Source organism: Dama dama, chromosome 1, assembly GCF_033118175.1.
Source record: "Dama dama isolate Ldn47 chromosome 1, ASM3311817v1, whole genome shotgun sequence".
Classification (NCBI taxonomy): Eukaryota; Metazoa; Chordata; class Mammalia; order Artiodactyla; family Cervidae; genus Dama; species Dama dama.
Genome location: NC_083681.1, coordinates 44,032,312 through 44,053,860, shown reverse-complemented (window position 1 = coordinate 44,053,860; position 21,549 = coordinate 44,032,312). Strand labels below are relative to the sequence as shown.

General features: G+C 49.6%; 1 protein-coding gene across 5 annotated transcripts in view; it reads right to left on the bottom strand.

Annotated features, from left to right (window-relative positions):
- The window catches only part of DENND2B (DENN domain containing 2B), a 163,608-nt gene that overhangs the window by 23,939 nt on the left and 118,120 nt on the right, over positions 1-21,549 (bottom strand). For 4 of the 5 annotated variants that reach the window (XM_061147966.1, XM_061147973.1, XM_061147977.1 and 1 more), the window contains 2 exons: positions 14,413-15,672; positions 10,542-10,678 (listed from right to left, as the gene is read on the bottom strand). In XM_061147966.1, the coding sequence (XP_061003949.1) occupies positions 10,542-10,678; positions 14,413-15,672 (1,397 nt within the window). Of the gene's footprint in view, positions 1-10,541; positions 10,679-14,412; positions 15,673-21,549 lie in introns of those variants that run through there. The other variant, XM_061147980.1, reaches the window with a different exon arrangement.

Genomic DNA, 21,549 nt, shown 5'->3' with positions numbered 1-21,549 from the left:
GCAACAGCTCTCTCAGGACATGGCTTTCGTCTGGTCCACTGAGGTAACTGCACCAGAGCAGTGATTAGCAAGCAGTGAGCGCTCAGTATTACTTGTTCAATGAACTGCTCTGACTATAGCGTCACTCCACTTCCTCCACCACGGACCTCAGCAAAAAGACAAAGACAATGGTCATCAATCCCCTTTTGTGATAAACTCTTCTGCTGGGACACAGGAAGATGTTAAAGGCCTGAAGGGAGTTTGGGCTGGAGGGGTGGGACTGGGGGGATTCTTGCTTCTCTTCTCAGGACTCATTTCCAACCCCCTGGGCACTACCAGGAAATCACAGAAAGTCCAAAAAGCGCCATCTGTTCCTGCCCTTGAAGAACAACCCCTTCCTACAAGCCCTATCCTCCTGCCGACATACACCTGGACTTCTCTAAAAAGCAGTAATATCATGAGCAAGGTGAGTCCTGGCTCAGTTATGTGGCAGAATCACAGTGGTGACAAGGGTCACAGGGACTGTGAGTGAATACAGCCCTCCACTCCCCTTTGTCTTGTCTTCCCCCAGCCTCCGCTCTATACCAACACCACTACTTGGGATGTAGGTGCCAGTGACCAGAATACGGTCTTGCTGCAGGTGCACACCGGAAGGGCAGGGCTCACCCCGTCTTCTCTGTCCAAGCAGCAGGATGAGCCTGGGGGACCACTGGGGCCCACAGACACCCGCCTGTGCCTCCCACCATAGAGGAGTTCAGGTCCCACTTCTCAGGGAGCAGACAGAAGAAAAAGCGACAGACTCAACACAAGGCCCCTGGGAGTGTGAACTTTCCTTGCACAGGACACAGAAGAGATACCAAATCCTCTATGCCTTCAGGGTTTTCAATTGCCAAAACCAAGACCTCCACCAGAGCTCATTTTTATCACTATCATGAGAAACCACCATGAATTTAGGAAATGTCTTTGCCGAGGTGTGGGGGCAGGGGGGGGCTGTGAAGGGGGGATTTCAGTCACGGCTAATTAGACTGCCATGGGAGCCGTACAGATCTCTGTAAACGAATGAGTCAAAGACGGGTCAAGGAAGAATTTGGGACTGGATTAAGTGATTCTCAACACCAGGCAGAGTCCCCAGCAACTGCACAGACATTTTCCTGTAACACAGTCATGCCATGAAAATGACTTCTCTCCATTCCAGAGCCCTGACTAAGCAGAGCTGACCCAGCAGCCCTGCCTCAAGAAGCCAAATATGAAATGTGACATCCCTTGCATGTTTTCTATAGCCCACCCCATCGCGGGCACTCAGGGAGGAATCAGGATAGACTCTGTATTTCCTGGTGCCTCGCCAACATAGGTCCTGCAGTGGTGAGGCTGGGGGACCAAAGATTGTTGAGTCAGGACACAATCTTCCTTATCCTGTGAGACAGGACAGCGCAGATGGGGGCAGGGAGAACATGTATTCCAGGCTCATCGAATCTAAACTGCTTTGGGCTGGATGACCAGTCAGAGTCCTTATCATCTTCCCCCAGCCTATAGGATGACCCTGTCTCAACTGCTTTAGATCAGAGTTGCTCCAAACTATTGACAGTTGGGGCTGGATAATTCTTGTTGTGGTGGACTGCACTGTGCATTTGTAGGATGTTCAGTAACAACCCTGGCCTCCATCCACTAGACAGAGGACAGTAGTATCCCCTCAACCAAACAACTAAAAATGTCTCCAGACACTGTCAAATGTCTCCTGGGCAGATAGATGGATAAATGGACGATGAGTCGGACAGATGGTGGATGGAAGAAAAGTCGGACGGATGATGGATGGAAGAAAAGAAGGAAGGAAGGAGAAAAGGAGGAACAAAGGAAAAGTGGATGGATGGATGGGTAGATATGTATGGATGGATGAAACTATACCCCCACCCATGCTTGCCCCATTAAGAACCACTGTTTTAGACAGATGTCCCTAAACTTCCTAATGGCTTCTGAGCGCCATGATGTGAGTCCTGAGGCAAACTCTCTTTTCCTCCCTCCTTCACCCCTCTTCTCTCCCTTCCTTCTTTTCCCTTTGAACATCAATGCAAAAGCCAAAGCTCTAAGAAATAGAAGTAGGAGACGGAGGCCGGAGACAATCACAGATGCATATCAGTGATCATCCGGGAACTGAGAACAGTTGGGAACACCAGGGTCTCAAGCCTGGTATGTTCTGGAAACTACACTTCAGGAAAGCTTCAAATGCCTGCTCCTCCTGCCTGCCCAGCCTAACAGAAAGAAACAGCCTCTTTCTTCTCCAGCAACATTCAAAAGCCTCTCAGATATAACCAGGCCACTAATCATTTCTCCAGGAAATGAGGGTTGGCCCTGGCCCAAGCCCTGCCTCCCCTTAGCTTGAGCCCTTCACAGCCCCGTTCACCTCTGACACCCCATTTTCTGGACTGTTCTGACAACCCTCCTGGAGCTGCCACACAGAAACCCACCCAGCCATCTGTCTAGATAGTAAGGGTGATGAGGGCATGGGGATGTACAGAGACCAAGCAGTACCCAAGGCCTAGAGCCAGTCAGTCCCAAAGCAATGGCTCAGAGCTGGGAGACCAGGAGGGCTGGGGGATCCGGCTCAGAGCCTCCTCTGTCCTCCGGGACAGAGCCACAGCGAGACTGAAGAAGCTGGAGCTGAGTGGAGAAACCTGAAGAAGACTCTGCAGGGCCTGGATGGGAGGCGGGAAGCCTGGCAGGCCTGAAGACCTTCACCCGCACTCTTGCCCACACAGCCCCCTCCAGGGTGCTCCAGGCCGCCCTGGGAGAGGGAGAAGAGGTAGGTCCTCCTTCCCGAGGCCTGGCCCAGAGCAGCCCCATCTCATCAAGCCCAGCTGCGGAAGCCAGAGGTCTCACCCTTTCCAGCTTTGCTGATGAGACAAAGGACAGGGGCATCGCCAAGAATTTCTGCTTTGCACTTTTTTTTAATAAGGGGCTTGGTCAGAGCCCAAACCTGTCATGGGGATCCTCTTGAAGGAAGCACCCAGTCCCACTGAGCCCTGCCCCCATGCCTCCCCACGTCTCCTGTGGTCATTAACCACGGATACCAAACACTCCAGCCCCCAACACACATACAAGTGGAAGAACCAGTTAGAGAAGGGGTGTCTTTGTCAACACCCTGAGAATTTCTCCAAATTGTAAGCTTCCCAGACCACACCCATGGCGAGGGCCCTAGGTCTGCAGCTTCCCTCCCCAACCTTCTCCTGTGTCCAGCCAGCTGTTTCTCCTGGTTCTTGGCCTCTTCCCCTCCCTTGCACAGAAGAGAGAGGTCCAGATGAAGGGCCCGGCTCCCCGGGAATGCACAGCACAGCACAGATGGGGAGCTCTCAGGGGCCAGCCATTCCCCACACTCCAAGGCTGGACACCATTTCCCAACTGCCCGGGCACTGCTCCTTGGATGACACCTCTGGGCGGCAGCCTCTACGCTATTAGGTGCCTCTGATCCTCACTGTCCCCCAGCCTTGGGACGCATGAGAGAAAAAGGCCAAAAGAGCGGACGCTCAAAAAGCTTTGCAGAAAGGCTGACTGGCTCTGTCCCCAGCTCCCACCCCACTCAAGTTCCTGGAAACGCTCCCTCAGCCCCAGCAAGCTGATGGGAGTGGGAATCTCTGCAGGAATGCAGCCCGGGCTCCCTGGTCAGGCGCCGAGGCCACTCCACATAACTCTCTAACAAGCTGCTTCCTTGGGTGCATTTTTGAGTGTCAGGCTCAGAATGCCAACGATTATAAGGCTTTGTGGGACAGCAGCATCTTCCAGAGGCAGATGTCAAATTGGACAGGCGAGAAGGAACAGCCCCCAGAAGCAACACAGCAGTCTAACTTTATTTCGGGACCACTCTGTTGCAAATCAGCAGGGTCAATGTCAGCCTGGTTTGTAGTATCCCACTCCAGTTCCCAAGGCATCATGCCGGGTATAGACAGGAGGCTAGCATACTCCCCAGAGCCCTGTGTTCAAGTCCAGGGCTCACAGAGAAAACGCGTTAGTCTCTGGGCCAACTGGCACTTGGCCTCTTATAGATCAGGAACTCCAGACCAATGGGATGGCCCCCAAGATAAAGACTCAGCGTGGGTGCTCTCTGCCCACCTCCCACCTCCCGACCACAGCCCCATTATCACACACCCAAAACAAAGCTCTGTCTGTCCTCGAGCAAGGGAGGCGGCACAAACTGGATAATCCAAACCAGAGCACCCTCAGCCTCACCGCGCCCAGGCTGGGCCAAGAAGAGAAAGAAGGCTCCCGGGAAGTCAGGCTCTGGTCAGTCCGAGGCAAAAGTGAAAGTGACTCTCAAAGTTCAGCAACGAGGGCCCCCTTCGAAAGCCTCCAGGGGGGTCCAAATTCTTGGACTGTCTCCAGGGAAGGAGAAAGGATAAGTCAACCAGAATCTGAGACAAAGAGACATCCTCCCTTGAATTTCCCTCTGGCCTCCCTGGGCAGGTCTAGAAGTTCAGGGGCTACTGTGGTGACAGAAAGGAGGAAAACGCGGCCAGGGCACTGAACAACCAGAGATTTGGAAATTCACCCGACCCACACTGCACCAGGGCAGCCAGAACCCCCAGGGGGCCCTCCCTGCCATCCCCTCCCCACCCCCCTTACCCCCTCCTCTCTACACAGCACTCCAAAGATCCGGAAGCAAGCTCAGCAGCTAGGGAATACGCCCCCACTCCAGCCTCACCTCAGCCCAGCCCTTAGTCCAGCTTCTAGCTCATCCATCTAAGAGGCATCCAAGCTGCTCTGCTATTTTCTTGCCTTCTCACGCAACACCTCAAAGTGGCAGGAAGTCCCCTCCACCGAGTAAGGAGGCCAAGGCCCAGACACACTTGCCTCCCTCTACCTCTTCTAACTTCTAACCTAAGGAGGCCATGAGAACAGTTCTGTTGCCCAGAACAGTGCCTCCAAAATTCTCACCTCCTGCCATGCCCGACCCCCCAACACTACATGCACAGCCCCCAAATAACCTCAAACAGAACCCTGTGATTGTGGAGCTCTGGACAGGGAGAAATGGTTGGAGCACCCTTTTCTCTTATTCCAGTTCAGCTGATGCAAGAGCATTCCCTGGTGAGGTCTCTGGGCAGCACAGAAGGGCTGCAGAAACTTCTCACAGAAGAGAGTGCTGAGGCCCCAGTGCCGGCAGCACCTGGGTCCTGAGGGGGACAGCTGAAAGCTGGAGCCTGCCCTGCCCACCACGGCAGCCACCCTGGCTGCTTCCAGGGCCCCAAGCAGCAATGACACGTGAGAATTTCTCTCAGAACAGAGGAAACAGGAATGCACCCTGCTCTGGGGTGGGGAGGAAGATGGGGCTGTGCCTCTGTCCCCCATAGCTCCTGACTGAGCTCGGCTCTGGGTGGCCATGCATACAAAGTTTCTCCCCGGTGGTAACCAAAGAGGCCTCCTTCCCCAAGCCCTTTTGCTGTTCTGGGGAATCTCGCTCCCACAGACTTTCAGATAGGACTGAGCCTCAGGCGGCCACATCCGATACACCCCAACCCTGGGAGAGCAGTGCCTGTGTGGGTCCGAGCACTGCTGCTGGCTCCCCAGAAACGCTGGAGCAGCCAGGCTGTAAAGAGAAAAGGAGGAACCTGACGACTCAGAACAAACAGGGGATTAGATGACTCTCTCTTCCCAGGATCCCATAGTCTTATCTGGAGGGCTCTCCACTAGGGCCATTCCTCTCTGTAACACACTCATTGGGCTTCCGAGGTGGCGCTAGTGGTAAAGAACTAGTCTGCCAATGCAGGAGACCTAAGACACATGGGTTCAATCCCCGGGTGGGGAAGATCCCCAGAAGAGGGCATGCAACCGACTCCAGCATTCTTGTCTAGAGAATCCCATGGACAGGAGCCTGGAGAGCTGTAGTATATAGGGTTGCAAAGAGTCAGACATGACTGAAACGACTTAGCACACACATATAATGTGTAACACCAAGAGTGAAACCTAACGTAAACTATGAACTTTGGATGATAATGATATTTTGGTTCATCAATTGTAACAACTGTACCACTCTGGTAGATCATTATCACAGGTAATTGGGGAAACTATGTATGTGGCTCAGAAGGTAAAGAATATACCTGCAATGCAGGAGACCTGGGTTTGATCCCAGGAGAAGGGAATGTCTACCCACTCTAGTATTCTTGTCTGGAGAATCCCATGGACATAGGAGCCTGGTGGGCTAGAATCTATGCGGTCAAAAAGAGTCACACATGACTGAAGTGACTTAGCACGAACACATGAATACACTCATTAGGACTCTATGCTCTTCAGCCCCAAGGCCCAAGGCAGAGATGAGACAGAGAGGAGGGCAGGAGCAGTCAAGTGCATGGATGCAGACTTCTCCTCGGGGACCTGTGCTGAGACACACACTTCACTTGAACAAAAGAGAAACTCCCGCTGAAGGGAATTTGGCCAGAATTAAGGTAAAACCCAAAAATAAACTTAACCTAGCCTCAACTAATGTTGCATAGAAACCTGGAATGTTAGGTCGATGAATTAAGGCAAATTGGAAGTGATCAAACAGGAGATGGCAAGAGTGAACATCGACATTTTAGGAATCAGGGAACTAAAATGGACTGGAATGGGTGAATTTAACTCAGATGACCATTATATCTACTACTGTGGGCAAGAATCCCTTAGAAGAAATGGAGTAGCCATCATAGTCAACAAAAGAGTCTGAAATGCAGTACTTGGATGAAATCTCAAAAACAAAAGAATGATCTCTGTTCATTTCCAAGGCAAACCATTCAGTATCACAGTAATCCAAGTCTATGCCTTGACCAGTAATGCTGAAGAAGCTGAAGTTGAATGGTTCTATGAAGACCTATAAGACCTTCTAGAAATAACACCAAAAAAAGATGTCTTTTTCATTATAGGGGACTGGAATGCAAAAAGTAGGAAGTCAAGAAACACCGGGAGTAATAGGCAAATTTGGCCTTGGAGTACAAAACAAAGCAGGTCAAAGGCTAACAGAGTTCTGCCAAGGGAACACACTGATCATAGCAAACACCCTCTTCCAACAACACAAGAGAAGACTCTACACATGGACATCACCAGATGGTCAATACTGAAATCAGATTGATTATATTCTTTGCAGTCAAAGATGGAGAAGCTCTATAGAGTTAGCAAAAACAAGACCAGAAGCTGACTGTGGCCTCAGATCATGAACTTCTTATTGCCAAATTCAGACTTAAATTGAAGAAAGTAGAGAAAATCACTGGACTATTCAGGTATGACCTAAATCAAATCCCCTATGATTATACAGTGGAAGTGACAAATAGATTCAAGGGATTTGATCTGATAGACAGAGTGCCTGAAGAACTATGGATGGAGGTTCGTGACACTGTAAAAGAGGCAGTGATCAAGACCATCCCCAAGAAAAAAAAATGCAAAAAGGCAAAATAGTTGTCTGAGGAGGCCTTACAAATAGCTGTGAAAAGAAGAGAAGCTAAAAGCAAAGGAGAAAAGGAAAGATATACCCATTTGAATGTAGAGTTCCAAAGAATAGCAAGGAGAGATAAGAAAGCCTTCCTCAGTGATCAATGCAAAGAAATAGAGGAAAACAATAGAATGGGAAAGACTAGAGATCTCTTCAAGAAAATTAGAGATACCAAGGGAACATTTCATGCAAAGATGGGCACAATAAAGGACAGAAATGGTATGACAGAAGCAGGAGATATTAAGAAGAAGTGGTAAGAATACACAGAAGAACTATACAAAAAAGATCTTTACAACCCAGATAATTACGATGGTGTGATCACTCACCTAGAGCCAGACATCCTGGAGTGCAAAGTCAAGTGGGCCTTAGGAAGCATCACTACAAACAAAGTTAGTGGAGGTGATGGAATTTCAGTTGAGCTATTTCAAATCCTAAAAGATGATGCTGTGAAAGTGTGCACATATTACTGCACAATATACCAGCAAATTTGGAAAACTCAGCAGTGGCTACAGGACTGGAAAAGGTCAGTTTTCATTCCAATCCCAGAGAAAGGCAATGCCAAAGAATGCTCAAACTACTGCACAATTGCACTCATCTCACACGTTAGCAAAATAATGCTCAAAATTCTCCAAGCCAGGCTTCAACAGTACATGAACCATGAACTTCCAGATGTTCAAGCTGGATTTAGAAAAGGCAGAGGAACCAGAGATCAAATTGCCAACATCCGTTGGATCATTGAAAAAGTGAGAGAGTTTCAGAAAAACATCTACTTCTGCTTTATTGACTATGCCAAAGCCTTTGACTGTGTGGAGTACAACAAACTGTGGAAAATTCTTAAAGAGAGAGGAATACCAGACCACCTGACCTGCCTCCTGAGAAATCTATATGCAGCAGTTAGAAGCATCAAGAAGCAATAGTCAGAACTGTACATGGAACAACAGACTGGTTCCAAATCTGGAAGGGAGTACATGAAGGCTGTAAATTGTCACTGTGCTATTTAACTTATATGCATAGTACATCATGAGAAATTCTGGGCTGGATGAAGCACAAGCTGGAATCAAGATTGCTGGGAGAAATATCAATAACCTCAGATATGCAGATGACACCACCCTTATGGAAAAAGTGAAGAAGAACTAAAGGGCCTCTTGATGAAAGTGAAAGAGGAGAGTGAAAAAGTTGCCTTAAAACCCAATACTCAGAAAACTAAGATCATGGCATCTGGTCCCATCACTTCATGGCAAATAGATGGGGAAACAATGGAAATAGTGAGAGACTTTATTTTCTTGGGCTTAAACGTCACTGCAGATGGTGACTGCAGCCATGAAATTAAAAGACGCTTGCTCCTTGGAAGAAAAGCTATGACAAACCTAGACGGCATATTAAAAAGCAGAGACATTACTTTGCTGACAAAGGTCCGTCTAGTCAAATCTATGGTTTTCCAGTAGTCATGTACGGATGTGAGAGTTGGACCATAAAGAAAGCTGAGCACTGAAGAATTGATGCTTTTGAACTGTGGTGTTGGAGAACTCTTGAGTCCCTTGGACAGCAAGGACAGCCAACCAGTTAATCCTAAAGGAAATCAGTCCTGAATATTCATTGGAAGGACTGATGCTGAAGCTGAAACTCCAATACTGTGATCACCTGATGTGAAGAACTGATGCATTGGAAAAGACCCTGATGCTGGGAAAGATTGAAGGTGGGAGGAGAAGGGGATGACAGAGGATGAGATGGTTGGATGGCATCACCGACTCGATGGACATGAGTTTGAGTAAGCTCCGGGAGTTGGTGATGGACAAGGAGGCCTGGCGTGCTGCAGTCCACAAGGTTGCAGAGTCAGATACAACTGAGCAACTGAAATGAACTGACTGAGCTTCGGCTATTATTATTTTGCCTTTTGTTGACGCTCAGATGTAAGTTTGCCAACACAATATCCTCCCAGTACCTGGAGGACAATTCTCCATGGTGTTCTACATTTCCAACCTGAGCAAGAGAAATTAATGGTTCCCAAGTATCTTTTCAAAGATGTTTATAGAGGAAACAGCCTTGGGGGATAGAGTCTCGCTCCAGGGCAGAGGCAGATCTGTTTCCTGATCAGAATAATAAGGATAATGTCTGCTTATGGGGCAAAGGTTGAACAGGTATGCCAGCAGCCCCTTGAAAAGCTCGGGGTTTCCTAAGCTTGAGGTTCCTCGGCTGGGACATAAAAGACCCACCAAGCATACAGCCTCTACCTGGACCTCCACCACACTGCCCCATGGGACTGGGCAGCAAGGGGAACCCGTGTGAAGATCAAGTTCATGAGGCCCATTGTGCTTGAGTAGTAAAGCCCTCTGTGATCCAAGCACCTCTGTCCTCTGCCATTACCTGTGAACTGGAACAGGCTAGACTTGCTAACTTGCAAGCAGAGTGAAATCTCAGACACTTTCACACTTACTTTAAAGGAAGAGTAGGAGAGATACATATTAAGGACCAAGTATCATACTAGGTACTTTGATATCTATTTTATCTCATTTAATCCTAACAGTAATCTTGCGTGTTACTACTATTATTATTGTTGTTGTTACCATAAAAATATCATCACCATTTCCAAACATCAGCATGAATCAGCCATAGGTATACCTATGTCCCCTTCTTCTTGAACCTCCCTCCCACCTCCCCAAGTATTTCTGCCAGTCTCAATTGTATGTTTCCATCATTTGCTAATTAGCGACTCTTCTTTTTTTAATATAAACTTACTAAGTATTAAAACTAAAAAAAGTCATCGTTTCATAAGAGAAAAGGTCTCAAAAAAGCTAAAAGTGATTTGCCTAAGGATACACAGCTAAGAAAGGGCACCTATTGGACTCCAGAGACTTTCAAAAACAAAGGGACAGTGTGGTTCCCCCTTTTTGTGGTCCCAGGAGCCCTTTGGGTTCCAATTCATTCAAAGCCAGGCTTTAATCTCCCAGCTGCTCAGTTTTTGGTAAGCCTCTTTCTCTGATGCCCCTTTCCTTGAGAAGTTCCGGAAGTCGGGCCACATCTGCCCAGAGAGAGTGAAGTGGGACCTGGGAATGCCTTCCCGCAGCTGCACTTCTGCAGCACCACAGACAAGCCAGCCCATCGCTCGGCCCCTGCTTACCCACGATATCTTCATAGGCATTCTCTTCTAAAGTGCTTTTGGATCCAAATTTGGGTTGGCTCTCAGTACCGTTCTCAGTGGGAGAAGAAGGGTACAGGGACTGGAGACTGGATGCATCCTCAAACTCAAAGGATTTTCTGTGGATGACAAGAGTATGAGTCATTCTGGCTGAACCACACCCCTGCTGCCCTGGTAGAGAATGGCCAAGGGCACCAGCCAAGACCGGAGGTCCTCCTCACTAAACCACCAACTGAGCAAAGCATCAAGATGGATCCAAACTTACCATCCAAGTGAAGAGATACATGGTCTGAAAGGCCCCAGCCTGGGTACCTGCAACTAATACCAATAACAACCATAACAGCTGAAAAGGATGTCATGTGTCAGACACTGTGTCTGATGCCCTACACATGTTCACCCATTCATCTTCACCATGCTGCTGCTAGGCTATCATGCCACTTTAAAATGGATCAGCCTGAGGCTCAAGGAGATAAAGCAACAGAGGTAAGACTCGTGCAGGCTGCTGGACTCCAGGGTCTGAGGTTTTGACCTGGGCCTCCAAGCCCTGGAGAATATCACTTTTGAGAAGTGTCTGCCATGACCACAGGAACTGAGTACCTCATCCGCTCTAGAGTCTCACACCACGCCTGCATCTGAGCAAGGGCTCAACACTGGACGGGTGATGCTCAGAGCGGTTCAGGGGCCAGGGAAGCAGCTGGTGGTGGGTGGTTTGTTGAAACAAGAAGGGCCGGAGCCCTCAAGACAAATCACACCACTTCTGAGAGGAACTGGGAGGGCAATTTGCCGCCAGAAGCTACTTCCAAGACATACCTTCCCTTCGGTTAGTTACCTGCTCCTTTCCATCTCCCAAATAACCTTCCCCTCTACTGCATAATTTCCAAACCACAAACAAAAAGCTAGTTAGCTTCTCAGACATGCTGTGCCCATGGTACCCTCTATGCCTCATCTTCACCAGGGAGGCTTGGCCCAGCTGCATTCTCTCACTCTGCAAGGCTCGTTCCTTCCTGGGAGGGAGAAAAGTACAGCACTGACTGAATCCCTCCTCTCGCCCACTAACACCTTCCTCATCTTCGGGTACCCTTGGATCTTTCAGCTGATGCAGTCCTTTCTCTCATGTTTGATAAACAACACCCCGAGGGCCCTGGGGTGCAAGTCTAGGACTAAAAGTGTCCTCGGCTGCGTGGTTACTATGCAGCCTTCGTCACAACTGAACACTTCATACTGGCCCTCTCCTCCCTGCCCTCGGTGACATAGGCCCTTCTAGTTTCCAATTGCTTCTCAAGCTCCTGTGAGGGGTCCCCTTTTCCACTTGCCTTTCCAATGCCACAGTCTCAGAGTTCTGTCTTCAGGACTCTCTTTCTCACTCCGCATTTTCTGGGAGCCCCATACTGAAACCATCACCGTATCTACCATTGCTACCATGGTAACGCCCCAATCTCTGTCTCTGGCCCAGACTTCTCAACCAGCTAAATACCCAATGGCTGAGCACAGAGGTTTCTGAAAGCTGGCCCGCAAACCACTGCTGGTGTGAGAGCAAGCCTTTAGCAATGTATACAGTGGAGTCAACATCTCATGTAGGCAGTTCTCAGGTCAGCAAATAACACAAGCCATTTTCAGCCAAATTATCCTTGAAAATCCCTCTGGAAGGTACCATATAGAGGACCAGCACAGGGTCTAACATGATGACAGATATAGTCAATTTCTCCTCCAGACTTTTAAAAAAATTTTTCTTTGGTTGAATAACAGAAATATATGGCTTGTATATTTTTTTAAATAAAAAGGTATATTAAATACAAGAACTGTACCAGGCACAACAGATTTAAACTTACTATCTCATCCTTACCCTGTGCTTTTCAAATTGATTCTCCTTTTTATTTTTGCCCTAAGAACAGAGATTTAACTTTGCTGTTAATTCTCATCTGAAGTGACTCTACCATATATGGATGTATGTATATATTATGAATGTAATATGTGGGTGTGTATGTGTAAAACCTTCAGGCTGAAGTACTCTCTCCTCTTATCCCCTTTTCCCACTTGGCTATGTGCTTCCTGCTCTCCTAAATTTAGCTCAGCACCTCCCTCTCTGAGGAGGGTTCCCTCACTCCCCAGCTAAGACGCCTCTTCCTCTGGGTTTCGGCAGCATTCTGCCTGCCCGTGGACCCGGGTAGGGAGCACAGCATCTATCATTTATTTGTGCATCTATCTCCTGTATCAGGTTACCAGCTCCTTGAATGCAACAGCCTCATCTTATGCACCCTTGTGTCCCCCTGACCAGCACAAAGGCTTGGTGCACAGAGGCTCTAGACAGATTTTTCTAGAGATAGATGACTAAAGACAAAGTTGGGAAGTTCCTCTGGAGAAGGGAATGGCAATCCACTCCAGTATTCTTGCCTGGAGAACTCCATGGACAGAGAAGTCTGGTGGGCTACAGTCCATGGGGTCACAAAGAGTTGGACATGACTGAGCGACTCACACACACACACACACACAAAGACAAAGCAAAAATTTCAGCAGGGTGTTGCAGACTTACAGAGTCAGTGAGCATGCTGAGGTGGACCAGAACATGGAATTACATTTAGCCAAGGTTTCTTCTAGCTCATGAGTTTGAGCCTTTGTGATGTTTTCTTCTCTGCATATGACGGGAAAGTTTCTATATGAGTTGGGATATGCTGGGTGGAAGCCTGAAGTATGGAGTCAGGTTGAAGAACCCCCAGAAGACAAAGAAACCTGAATGCCCACCTGACATTAGGTTAGAAGAGAAAGGCAGTGAGGGGCAGGACGACAGGCCGTGCACAGGAAGCAGGTTCCCAGCCTACGCCTATTCAGAAAACAAGATGCCTATCAACCTGCACCAACTCCAGCTGCTCCAGCTCCCAAATCACTACAATTGTGGAGATGGTCCGGGCAGTCCAGTGTCAGGAATGCTGAGGCAGACCAGGAAGTCAATGTGAGGCCCAGAACAGGTCCTTCTGGACATGGCCAGGTGAAATGCTCTTTCTCTCCATTTTCCATCAGTCTCCCCTTTTAGGATCCAAAGATCCCCTCTTCATATAAGCCCAGAGTTCCTATACCCCCAGACAGCCCACAGGAAAGAGCAAATCATGTTAAATGCATCAACCCTACTGTGTTAATGGTAACGTGCAGTATTTGGATAATGTTTCAGCCAAGGAAATAAATCTCTAGCTGGCATTTCAGGTAGTTATGAGGCTAAGATCCTACTAGTACTCAAGGGACTGCCCTATCAATCTAAAAGTAAGATGGCTCTACCATCCCCATGTGGCTCAGCTGGTAAAGAATCTGCCTGCAATGCAGGAAGCCTGAGTTTGATCCCTGGGTTGGGAAAATCCCCTGGAGAAGGCTACCCACTCCAGTATTCCGGCCTGGAGAATTCCAAGGATTTTGTAGTCCATACAGTCCATGGGGTCGCAAAGAATTGGACACAACTGAGCGACTCTCACTTTCACCCTTCCCATAGAGGAAGTTCCAGTAGGGCTCTACTCCAAAGGCCAAACCAGTCAGCATCTTCAGGACATGCCATTTGGAACGTCATGTCACCCTCCCACTCACTTTTAAGCAGGGCTTCCCAGGTGGCACTAGCGATAAAGAACCCGCCTGCCAATGCAGGAGACCTAAGAGACATGCATTTGATCCCTGGGTTGGGAAGATCCCCTGCAAGAGCAGAAGAACCATCAACCTTTTTCGCCTAGCTCATGTTTCACCCAACATCATTTGCTGCTCCAGAATTTACCAAGCACTACTAACTGTGACCCGCAACCACAATCTGCTCCTGCATCCTCCACTGAAAACAAAGCCGCTGTGCCCAGCTCTGTGTCACTGGAGGGGCATTCGTTACCTGTTCTGGGACTTGCGGTGACCTCGTGTGTCCTTCTTGGGTCTCCGGGTGACGGGTGGGGCTGGGGTGGAGGGCAGGGGGGGTGGAGCAGCAGGTGTGGGTGAAGGAGGTAGACCATTGCTTGGCTTACTCTTGGGGTTCTTGTCAGCCTCATATTCAAAGGTGCGCTTGGGTTTGGGGACAGGGTTCACAGCGGGGTCAGGGGAGCTCTTCGGCGGCAGCAGCTGGGAGGTCGGGCTATTTCCAGGGGTCCCTGGCTTAGCGGGGCCACTGCCTTCCCTCTCCGGGGGTGGGCCCGCCTCCCCCCCAACTCCAGCCGCTCCTCCGGCCCGGCTGCCAGTGCTCACACTCGCGCTCCCTGTGGGTTCCTCCAAGGGGCCCAAGGTCCCAGTCTTCCGTCTCCCTCGGTCTACGCTGTAGCAGCTGCTGGGGAGCTGGGGGAGGCCCCGGCCCGGCTGCTCCTTCAGGGCCTGTTCAATTTTCTGGATCCGACTCAGCACGGCTGAGCTCTCCTTCCTGCTGCTGTGCCCCCTGAGGAAGGCACTGGGCTCACTCCGGCCTGGCCGTTTCTCCAGCCGGTAGAAAGAGTCCCGCACAGGGATCGCCTCGCCCTCCTCCTCGGTCTCGGGGTAGGAACACTCGGAGAAGGTCCTGCTCATCCTCCGGAGGCCCTTGAAGTCGAAGGTCTTGTCCGAGCTGCAGGGGGACGGCACCACGCTGGGGCAGCCCACGCTGGGGCAGCCCTCACTGGCCGCCCACTCGCCCCCAGAGCCCTCCCGCTTCTCTCCACACACGCTCATCCTGGGCGAAGCCTCTCGGCGACCCTCCCATGCTGAAATCTTCTCCCGGATGCCCAGGCTGTGGGCACGGGGGCCAGCGCGGTTCAGAAAGACACTCCGGGGGCCGACTGCTGACCCCAGGGATGGAGTGCTCTGGGCGAGGGGCGGGCAAGCAGCGATGCCCTCTACATCTTGGGCTGCCCCCCGGACGTTCTCCTTCTGGTCCTCTCTCTTGCACACGGCAGGGCTTCTGTCCAGATAACCGAAGCTGGTGGCCTTGAGGGAACAGACGGGTGGTGAGGTGTCGGGGGAGGGGGCTTGAGGATGCTGGGGTGAAGGCTCACGGGGATGCCAGTCCTTGAGGAGCAGCCGGGAGCCGGAGCGGCTTGGGTACCTGCAGGCTGACGTCTCACTGTCACTGAGTGGGTAGATGGGGCTCCTTGGTGGGGAGAGAACCGGAGGTGGAGAGACTGACTGAGACCTAGGAGAAAAAAAGAAAAAGAGAAATGGCAGTGCATGGCCTGACGACACTGTTTTATTCTTAAAGGGCTCAGCTCACCCCTTTTCTATGGGACTCTCAAGTTCAAAGTACTATATGCAATAATGTACCTTCCTAAGCTGTCCTCAGGAAGAAACATCTTATCCACAGCAGGCTACACTCATTGGGTCTCTCTGCCCAGTTCACACCCAGAGGCCCTGGGTACTGTCTGCCATAGAAGCCAGGTCTACGACAGGCCAGAGCATCCCCAAGTCCACCTCTGCCAATCAGAGAACAGTAAGACCAGGGGTGTGCTGCTAAATGTTTAATAATCTGCTCCTTGCAGGGAGAAAGCATAGATTTGTCACACCTGCCAACTTCCACAATATAATTATTCCACTATGGCTGAGTTCAGATGACCCATGTGACCTCACTGGATGTGGAGTTGGGAAGCAACACTCATGATCAACTCTCATGAGCTGCTACAAAGCATCTCCAGCACCCACTTCCTAAAGTGGTCCCAAATAGGCACTTGACCCCTCTGATCTATCTCCTTGACAAGCCCCATCTCCCCTCAGGCTTCTGCTACCAGACACAAGACACTCCACCTCAGCTTGGGTCTTGATAAGAACTCAGATCCCTGAAGGTCTCAAAAGGATCAGAGGTGTGCATGTGTTAGTTGCTCAGTCATGTCGGACTCCTTGCAACCTCATGGACTATAGCCCACCAGGCTTCTCTGTCCTTGGGATTCTCCAGGCAAGAATACTGGAGTGGATTGCCATTCCCTTCTCCAGGGGATCTTCCCGACCCAGGGACTGAACCCTGGTCTCCTGAATTGCAGGCAGATTCTTTACCATTTGAGCTATGGGAAAGCCCCCCAAAAGGATCAAAAGGGCCCCTCAAGAAAGAATCCTTTCCACTGTCTCAATGAGGAGGCTGATGGGGAAAGGAGACAAGCTCCTTCACAGCTCTAGCCTCCAGCAGTGGTATCACATCAAACAAGCCACCTCCCAGCTCCAGATCAACACATAGATCTTAGCAAATACTGGCAACAGTTCTAAGTAAATGTTTTTACATCGTTGTTGTTCAGTTGCCAAGCCGTGGCCAATTCTTCACGACCCCATGGACTGCAGCACACCAGACTTTGCTGTCCTTCACTATCTCCCGGAGCTTGCTCACACTCATGTCCATTGAATAGGTGATGCCATCCAACCATCTCATTCTCTGTTGCCCCCTTCTCCTCCTGCCCTCAATCTTTCCCAGTATCAGGGTCTTTTCCAATGACTTGGCTCTTCACATCAGGTGGCCAAAATATTAGAACTTCAGCTTCAGCATCAGTCCTTCCAAAGAATATTCAGGGTTGATTTTCTTTAGGATAGGTCTTAACATATATTTATTCATTCCATCTTCACAAAACTCTGTCATATCATTATACTTTATTATCATCCTCATTTTGCAAATGGAAAACACTGAGGCATACAAAGGTTAAACATCTCATTCAAGGTCTCAGTTGGTACATGGTGAAGCCAGGACTATGCTATGTTGCTGCTCTAAAGAGGAGGCAGTGGCCTCCACCATCCTTGTGAACTGCCCGGGTCCCTAGACACAGATCAGCAGAGACCCCCACAGCTCTGGGCACAGTCCTGTCTCCAGTGTAGTGTTTGGAAGTATCAGGGAACCTCTTGGTCTTCCTCATGAGACCATGACTTCTTCCAGGTGGAGGGATACCTCGTCGGTATCTAGCAGGTGCATCATGAATGATGAACAAATAAAGACAGGAAAAGGTACAGGTGAGTTGACTGAAGAGAACCATGGGCATACTTCCTCATCGGCATTCTTTTCTAGTTGTCTACTAGGGCAATCACTGTCAACTTTCAGAAATGTTCACAAACTGCTTTAGTTCAAAGACAGCAGGGCTTTGCCAACACTGCATGCTCCCAAGGCCCACCTGACCCTAATCCCCAGGCCCGCAGAGTGGGGCGGTCCAGGCTCACAGGCTCCAGAGCACCATGCCATCTGGGGAATGCAGCCAGCTGCCCCTGAGCCAGGCTGCTGTCGCTGCTCGATCACACACAGAAAACTGCAGCTCGGGTGAGTCAGGGATTGGCCAACAATTCCCTGTTGGGTCATAGCCTTTGGCTGCCCCCAGTTAACAGGAAACCTCAACATGCTTAAGTTGTTTTTAAAAGGGCAAGTCAAACAAGAGCCATCCCACGTGTACATGGGCACAGATGAGAGAAATCCGGTGCCCAGCCAAGCTGATGACCAAAGAGACTCTGCTCAGCGAGGAGGTGTGAAAAGAGTACTCCCCAGGGCGGGCAGGGCTGGGGCAATGTGCCAAGCTGGAGCCTGGGGAGAGCCAGACCTACTCACAATCAAGAAAGGCCCAGGTCCCTCACTTCTTTCACAGAACTACGGATGCAAAAGGTCAAAGTCCAGCCCTGTAAGGCAACAAGCGTCTGGGCTACACAAAGGACTCTGTGTCTCAGTTACTCCCACTTGGAGGCGGGAGAAGATGCCTTTAACAGAAGATGACTTTGTCATGTGTTTATTCATTCAATAATAAGTGAGCACCTACTACATGCCAGGCCCTGCTCTAGGCGCTAGCTATCAGAATAAACAAGAGACAAAAATTCATGTCCTCATGAAGCTTGAACCCTAGTCAGTGGTGGCCAGTATTTAATGAGACTCAGAAACTCTCAGGAAGCCCTTTCAAACTATATATGCCTTATCTCTCTAGATATTTTGATAAATGCTCCCCTACGATGTGGCTCCTCAACCCTCAAGGTGAGAATTCACCAGTCCCTGAAGCTACTGGGGAATAGGGGCAATGGCTCCCCATAGCGGGACAGAAAAACATGAGAACCTCTGGTCTGTAAAGACTCCAGCCTGCTTCTGATGCTTTCAGAAAGGACGACTCTGTAAGTTCCCTCAGTAGTTCGAACATGAAGACATTCCCACAAGTTAAGAAATTCTCTCAGTGCCCAGTCTGTTTTAACTGAGGCTTAGTTTTTCTCTCTTAGTGAAGGATAAAACAGAGAAGAGACAGGCCCTTGCTTTAAGGGTCCTGGTCTTCGGATCTTGACTCATCTGGGGCCCAAAGCCACAAGTGATCCTCCCCCAGCGCCCCCACACAGGCCAAGCCAATGTGCTCTGGCAACTCGGAGTCAAAAGCAGGCCTGACTACATTGACCTGGAGTCCAGGCACCTCCAGGTTCCTCACAAAGCAGCAGCGTTCATTCACACCACGGTCATCGATAAGGCCCTGCCTCTCATGGGGCTCCAATGCTCACCTGAGGGTAGAACTCACTGCATCTCTCTGCACGTTTCCAACTCTACCTGGTATCAGGAACGTGACCACGGGCAAAGCCACTCAGGCTCTATAAGCTGCCAGTATCAATTCCTCAAAATGTTGTTCTAACTACATCAGAGTTGTTGTAATGGGCACATGTGACTATAGATATGAAATGATGTCGAACACTGTAACTCATTACGACAGTTTATTATTAGTAAGTTTTTCACCAGGTTATCTAGGCTGGTTGTTCTCAGTAGAGGGTAAGAACATCACAGTAGCAGGGTTTAAGTCCCAGCACAGCCACTAACAACTTACATGACCGCTCAGGTAACTTTCTCTAAGCCTCAGTTTCTGTCATCTCTGGCAGAAAACAACAAAATTCTGTAAAGCAATTATCCTTCAATTAAAAAATTAATATTTCTTTTTAGAAAGGCAAATGACCAGAAGCGAATCACACAAAATACATACATAAATAAAATGGAGGTTAAAAGAACACACATCTCAGCGGACTGTTGTAAGGAATAGAGACAATACAGATCAAGTGTTGAGCTCAGTTGCTAACACACAGTACTCAACCTTAGCTTGATAATGACTAACATTAACAAGGAGCTGCCTATTCAGAATAATCACTGGATAAACTTTTTAAAACAGTTTACCTCTGTCCTTGGATTCTAAACATTCAGGGTGGGAGGGGAGAAGTGTAAAAGGGTTAGTCACTCAGTCATGTCCAACTCTTTACAACGTCATGGACTGTAGCCCTCCAGGCTCCTCTGCTCATGGGATTCTCCAGGCAAGAATACTGGAGTGGGCCACCATGCCCTTCTCCAGGGGATCTTCCCAACCTAGGGATCGAACCCAGGTCTCCTGCACTGCAGGCACATTCTTTACTGTCTGAGCCAAGGGTCAGACACGACCTAGCAACTAACACACACACACATATCAGGGGAGCCTGGGAAGGGAAAGGAGTAAATTAAATACAGTCATAAATTCTTTGCAGCTCATGCTATCAAAAGGTAGAATCTATTCTTCTGCCCCTTGATTCTAGGCTGACCCTGTGATTTGCTTTGATGAATAGAATATGGTAGAAAACAAACTGTCTCAGTTTCTAATTTGAGGCCTCAAGAAGCCTTGACATTTCCAACTTCACACACTTGGGGTTCTGCCCTGAGACTGTCACAGAAGAAAAGCCAGTCTAGTGTTTCAGAGGAGGCCATGCACAGTGTCATTGTGGCCCCCAGTCACCACATGGGCCTGACACACGGTGAGGTCATCTTGGAGCCAATGAACCAGCTACACGAGCGAGCCCAGGGGAAGCCAGTAGAGGAACTACTCAGTGAATGCACAAGAATGTGAGACATCATTGATTGTTCTTGGGGTGATTTGCTACAACACCAATAGCAAAGTGACGTGGTGGGAAAGGCTGGGCTTGTGTGTAAGTGGCCCCCCATCCCCACCCCAGTGCAGGACCACCATCCTGGGCCTCCCATCCCCATGCCTCTCTCCTGCACTTCCCTGGAGACCAGCTGCCAAGGATTGCATGTTCGGACTGCACCTCCCTCTCCCTTTCTCTCACTGCTCAAGGCTCCGGCACTCTTCTGGGGGGTCTCCCCCCAGCATCCCCTGAAAATGAAGCTAGCTCTGCAGTCCCAAGAGTCAGCTTCCATCAGGGTTTGCTCCCCAGTTGAGGAGGCTTGGGAGAATCATCACCTAGGGCACAGGATGGATGCGTGTGTCCTTGTGACAATGAGTGCACACAACAGGTGGCACCTCCGAGGCACGGATGGGAGAGTGTGCTCACTCTGGTCCTCAGTTTCACTCTCTAGTTGTTTCCCAATTCCTCAAACTGAGGTTGAGGTGAAAGCCATTCTCCTCTTGTTGGACGAGGAAAGACTATGGTCGAGAGAATGACAGCCAGGACCCAGGCTGCCTTAGGAAGTCGAGCACCTGAGCAAAGCATCTTTGGGGTCTGGTCTCTCGTTCTGCCATCGACAGGTTCCAGCTTCATGTCTTCAGGGCTCCCAGGGCAGCTCATGGCCAACCTTCCCTGAACCCTGAGCAAGCGGACAAAGGAAGCCACCCAGTTGCCAGATCATGGTGTGCCAACCGTACCAGTCTTGAGACATGCCTCTTCATCCATTCAACCAGCCTGTACTGAGCACCAACTACACACCAGGTACTATTTTAGGCATCGAGGATCAGCAGAGACTAAACTAGACAGTCTCTCTCTACAGGTTATAGTCTGGTAGAGGGAGACAGTGTGGCTTTATTTGTCTTGAGTGAATAGACAATAAACAAATCCATGCAGTGAGCGGGTTGTGGAGCCAGTGAAGGAGAATAAAGCAGGGTAAAGGGGCAGAGCTTAACAGTGGAGGAGATCAGGGGAGGCCCCTCTGCCAGGGACCATGAAAACAGAACCTTAAGGAAGTAAGCAATGTGTTTATCCAGGGGAGGAATGTTCCAGGCAAGAGGAGCAGGAGGGCAGAGGCTTGGGGCAACTGCATACTTACTGTATTCTGGGGGCAAACAAGGAGCCAGCGTGGCCAGAGTTGAGTGTGAAGAGGAGTGGGCTAGAGACCGGTCAGAGG